This window comes from Cebus imitator, unplaced genomic scaffold (genome assembly GCF_001604975.1).
Source record: "Cebus imitator isolate Cc_AM_T3 unplaced genomic scaffold, Cebus_imitator-1.0 Scaffold612, whole genome shotgun sequence".
NCBI classification, from domain to species: Eukaryota; Metazoa; Chordata; class Mammalia; order Primates; family Cebidae; genus Cebus; species Cebus imitator.
The window spans coordinates 392,208-397,590 of record NW_016107927.1 but is presented as its reverse complement, the minus strand read 5'-3'; the positions used below and the strand labels follow the sequence as shown (position 1 = coordinate 397,590).

Sequence of the window (5,383 nt, the reverse complement as noted above, 5' to 3'; positions counted from 1 at the left end):
TTCTAGGCCAGGCACCGTGGCTCACACCTGTAATCCCAGCACTTTGGGAGGCCAAAGTGGAGGATTACTTGAGCCTGGGAGTTCGAGACTGGTCTGTGCAACATGGCAAGACCTTGTCTCTCCAAAAATATGGAAATTAGCTGTGCTTGGTGATATGGGCCTGTAGCCCCAGCTACTCGGGAGCCTGAGGGGTAAGGATTGCTTGAGCCTAGGAGGTAGAGGCTGCAGTTAGCTGTGAGCCGTGAGATCACACCACTGCACTACAGCCTGGATGAGAGAGCAAGAGCATCTCAAAACAAAAACAAAACCAAAACCAAAAATGGATATATCTGCATGACTATGGATTAGGCAATGGTTTCTTACACACAGCCTAAAGCACACCGACCAGAGGAAAAATAAATTATGCTGTCTTAAGATTAAAAAGGAGACTATCTGGGTTCCACTTTTCAGACATTGCAGAAAAAAAAAAAAGAGACTATCAAGAAAGTGCAAAGACAACTAACAGATTGAGAGGAAATACTGCAAATTATATACATGATAAAACTCAATTATCTAGTTTATGTTTCAAAAATTCATTTAGAGACAGGGTCTTGCTCTGTTGCCTAGTGTTGAACTTCTGGGCTCAAGTGATCCTCCTGCTTCAGCCTTCTGAGTAGCTGGGACCACAGGCCTATACCACAACACCTGGTTGTGGAATATATAAAGAACCCTTACCACTCAATAATGCAAACACAATTTAAAAATGAGCAAAGGCTTTAAATAGAATAAAAATGAAACATTTAAGACTGTTGAAAAGTGGTTGCCTCTGGGGAATGGAAAATGGCAAGGCAGGTGTCTGAACTGGAGGGGACAAACTATTGTGACAATAAACCTTGTATCATTATTTGTCTCTCTGGATCACAGTTCACAACAAGGGATGAGTTTGCTCCTCAGGGGACATTTGGCAATATCTGAATGTATCTGTAATTGTTATAACTGAGAGGTCTTACTGACATCTAATGTGTAGAGGCCAGGGATATCACTCAACATCCTACAAGGCAGAGAGCCCCACCACAAAGAATTACATAGCCTAAAATGTCCCTAGTGTTGATGTGAAAAACTGTCTAACGTATATTTGAGGCTGTGTGTGGTGGCTCATGCCTATAATACTAACACTTTGGGAGGCTGAGGAAGGCAGATTACCTGAGGTCAGGAGTTCAAGACCAGCCTGGTCAACATGGTAAAACCCCATCTCTACTAACAACACAAAAATCAGCCAGGTGTGGTGGTGCATGCCTGTAATCCCAGCTACTTGGGAGGCTGAGATTTGCTCCACAGGGGACATTTGGCAATCTGAATATATCTGTTATTGTTATAACTGAGGGGTCTTACTGACATCTAATGTGTAGAGACCAGGGATATTACTCAACATCCCTGAGGCAGAAGAATCGCTTGAACCCAGGAGGCGGAGGTTGCAGTGAGCTGAGATTGTGCCACTGCACTCCAGCCTGGGTGACAGAGTGAGATTTTGTCTCTAAAGTATGTTTGATTAAAATACAAATATAAGTCAATAAAAGTTATCTGTTAAATTAAAAAATCATAAAAACAAATTTTTGTACAATACCCACAAGTAGTTTCCTTGTGCCATACTTGACTGCCTTCATGAACAGCAGGGCTGGGAAAGCCTGCCAAGGATGTTTAGAGAATATGGAATTTACTTGCTTGTGAGTTAAGATGTCAGGCTTTTTTAAAGTAGAAAGTAAATCAATCAACTCTTTGGCTAGAGTCATAGAGTTAAAAAAATTTTTGGAAAAAAGAAAAAAAATATAAAAAGTAATCATTAATCCTACTAGTTAAGGTGCCAAAAGCACTGAAAAATCATGCCTTTACTTTTCATCTCCTTAATCAGGGTAATCAGAATACACTCTGGTGTAGAGGCTCATAAAGCAAGTTAAGTCTTCTTCAGGTACTATAGTCACCTATGGCTATTTCAGAAGTAACTTGAGTACCATGTGTGTTTTAAAAATAACTGTAAATAGCCTGGGCGAGGTGGCTCACGCCTATAATCCCAGCACTTTGGGAGGCTGAGGTGGGTGGATCACAAGGTCAGAAGTTCAAGACCAGCCTGGCCAATATGGTGAAACCCATCTCTACCAAAAATACAAAAAAATTAGTTGGGCATGGTGGTGCATGCCTGTAGTCCCAGCTGCTTGGGAGGCTGAGGCAGGAGAATTGCTTGAACCCAGGAGGTGGAGGTTGCAGTAAGCAGAGATCGTGCCACTGCACTCCAGCCTGGGCGACAGAGTGAGACTCCATCTCAAAAAACAAAACAAAACAAAACAAAAAAACCAACAGAAATTGTAAATAAACCTGAAAAAATAAAAGCGTAAAGTAAAAAGCGTAATTGACCAGAATTTTAAAAACTAAAACCTTCAGGAACCAAAATTACACTAGTGCTTTCGCCTTTATATAGGTAGCACAGACAATTTATTTTTTAACATTACTATCAACAATACTCAACATTAATCTTTAAAAAATTACTATCAGCCAGGCGTGGTGGCTCATGCCTATAATCCCAGTACTTTGGGAGGCCAAGGCGGGAGGACCATTTGAGCCCAGGAGTTTGAGACCAGCCTTGGCAACACAGGGAGACCTCATCTCTACAAAAAATGAAAACAATTAGCAAGGTATAGTACGCATACCTGTGTCCCAGCTACTTGGAAGGCTGAGGCAAGAGAACTGTTTGCGCCCAGGAGGTAGAGGCTGCAGTGAGCGTGATTGTGTCACTGCATTCCAGCCTGGGTGACAGAGCAAGACCCTGTCTCAAAAAACAAAACCCACCCCCCACAAGCCAAAAAAACAATCAATACTTCCAATATATAGTCAAAGGCCACCGCTAAGACTTATCCCACATTCACATGACTTGAATCTGCTGCCCTACCCACTATTCTAACATTCTGGAACTAGTTTTTTAAAATCACTTTCCCCCTTACACATTTTAGTAATCCACCTAGAGTGCAGACAGACACCACCATGCTGGGGAAGGGCTCACTATGTCCATGTACTGGGGGCCTGTTTATTTGACTGACTGGATCCCAGAAGCATGCAGAGGCAGAACCATGACATACAAAGGCCAAATGAAAGTCAGGCTTCACATTGGCAGCTAAGTAACTGGTGGAATCAAGTCTAGAATCCAGTTCTGATTACAGTTAGTATGCTTTCTTCAATAGTTGTTACATTCTGTGGCTAAACTATTCCACACAAAATCCCTTTTGGTGAAAAAACAGCACTAAAAATTACTTCAGTATATCAGCTTTAAACATTAGGGCCTCTTCCTCAAGAACATCTATTGGTATTATTTAATAAAATACAAAATAATTCAAGAATAAAGACTATACTTTTAGCAATCATTTTTATAGTTTGTTACTAGAGAAGTTTTTCTGAACATGTAGAGTACTAAAAAAAAAAAAAAAAAAAATCAAGAATAAAATGGAAGGAAATGTTATGCAGGTGGTCACTATAAACATTTCAGAAATCTAATTGTAGTATTATCATTCATGAAAAGAGAAAGTACCACAGGTAGAAACACAGAAAAGAAACGTTAAGTTTTGGAAAATGTAGACTTTTAATAACTGCTTTTATCACCAGGTAAAGCCATGCAGTTACAAAGTTGTTAGAAATTTTTGAAAGGGTGTTATAGTTTAAAAAAAAAAAAAAAAGCTCATTCTTACACATATATTATCTAGCACTTCACTGGGACACTACTGTTCAAAAGGCCCTGACCAAGTAACTCCCAAACAAAACACTCAACCCAAGGTTGTTTTCAGCCCACTGTGAGTGAAGCTGGGTGCAGAATGCACAGCCTCTAAAAGGAGAGGACATAAAGTCAGGTGAGTAGGGGCCATTGGCAATGCTCAGAGCCAGCCAGACTCCAAACAGGGAGCCCAGTGGTTTTTTTCCGGGACATTCTACTTGAATTATTATTCAATTAGTCAACAATAGATCTTCAAAAGAGAACAATTAGTTAACATGATAAGGAGGTTATTGCATTCTTTGGCCTACATGTCATAATTATAGTTAGCAAATTCTGACAGTTTTAACGAAAATAGCCTCCATCGTCTTTGCAGGTATGAAGATAATTATCCACAGGGCTTTCAATGTTTGCTGGACAACAATACATGACTGAGAAGCTATAAATGACATTGTTTCATGATATAAAAATACTAGTTTTTTCCATTTATTATAGGCATTCACTGTTTGAGTCAAGGTTAGGCTTGTTAAGTGATTAAAGGCAATTTTATTACAGCAGCATGTACTTATTTTATTCTAAAAGAATAAAATTCATAAGCAGAAACAGCTTTTGTATTTGTTTGCAACCTGTAAAAGTGAGTTATTTTGCTGATATAAAATACTAAGAACTCACTTGAGGACCATGCCACCTTCTGAAAATGCCACACACCTACTTAAGTGTTAAAGTTACAGCATGTCCCAGACTTGTCCAGAGCAACATAAGTAAGCAACTGACTGCTCTTGACTGTCCCTTCCCCAGCAATAGCACTGATTGTGTTGGGAAAAGCCACAGGGCAAGGCTGCACAGCCAGATGGAGAAGACTTTTTGTTTAAAGGCAAAATACCAAAATGGCTCTCTGGTGTAGGTGACTTCTACTTTCACACTCAGCTTGTACATGATCCCCTAACCTTAATTTCTTTCTCCTTAAGGGGTTGATTTGGATTGACTTGTTGAGAATGGTATCCATTATCTAATGAGTCAGGAGAGAAGGGGATTTCTGTGGTTACATGTAAACTCATGATAGGTCAGCAGAAGTTATAGGTGAAGAGGGTGGTGAGGAAGTCAGCCACGATCCATCTATGTGAAGGTCACACCAGCTTCATTGTACACTTTGAAGACTTTCTCAATGGCATTGACATAGGCAGCTGTTCTCAGGTCCAATCCCAGGTTGTATTTCATGGCTGTGCGCATAATTTGCTGAAATGAAAGGGAAAACACAGTGAAGGTGACCCTGATTCAAGTGGCCAGGCCATAAACACACAAGGCCCAGGCAGGCCTGGTCCAAGTTACCCTCTCATTGTTTCAAGGCAGGACTTGGGCAGCCAAAGACAAACTACTCTAGCAGTAGAATCTTCAGGCAGGAGGGCCTAATTCTCTGGACTTAACAATGGGGTGATAAGGTGCGGTGGATCACACCTGTAATCCCAGCACTCTGGGAGGCCAAAGCGGGCGGATCACTTGAGGTTAGAAGTTCAAGACCAGCCTGGCCAACATGGTGAAATCCCATCTCCACTAAAAATACAAAAATTAGTAGGGTGTGGTGGCTCACACCTGTAATCCCTGCTACTCAGCAGGCTGAGGGACAAGAATTGTTCCAACTGGGGAGGTGGAGGT

The 5,383-nt window shown here is 40.9% G+C and overlaps 1 protein-coding gene and 1 pseudogene across 2 annotated transcripts in view; one reads left to right on the top strand and one right to left on the bottom strand.

The window, feature by feature from the left end:
* Window positions 1-3,367: 3,367 nt before the first annotated feature.
* LOC119469259 lies at window positions 3,368-3,442 on the top strand (annotated as a pseudogene).
* A 138-nt stretch (window positions 3,443-3,580) lies between these two features.
* The window catches only part of GLUD1 (glutamate dehydrogenase 1), a 36,052-nt gene continuing 34,249 nt past the window's right edge, over window positions 3,581-5,383 (bottom strand). For both annotated transcript variants that reach the window (XM_037734397.1, XM_017516963.2), the window contains one exon: window positions 3,581-4,966. In XM_037734397.1, coding sequence (XP_037590325.1) covers window positions 4,847-4,966 — 120 coding nt within the window. In that variant the 3' untranslated portion in view covers window positions 3,581-4,846. The remainder of the gene's footprint in view (window positions 4,967-5,383) is intronic.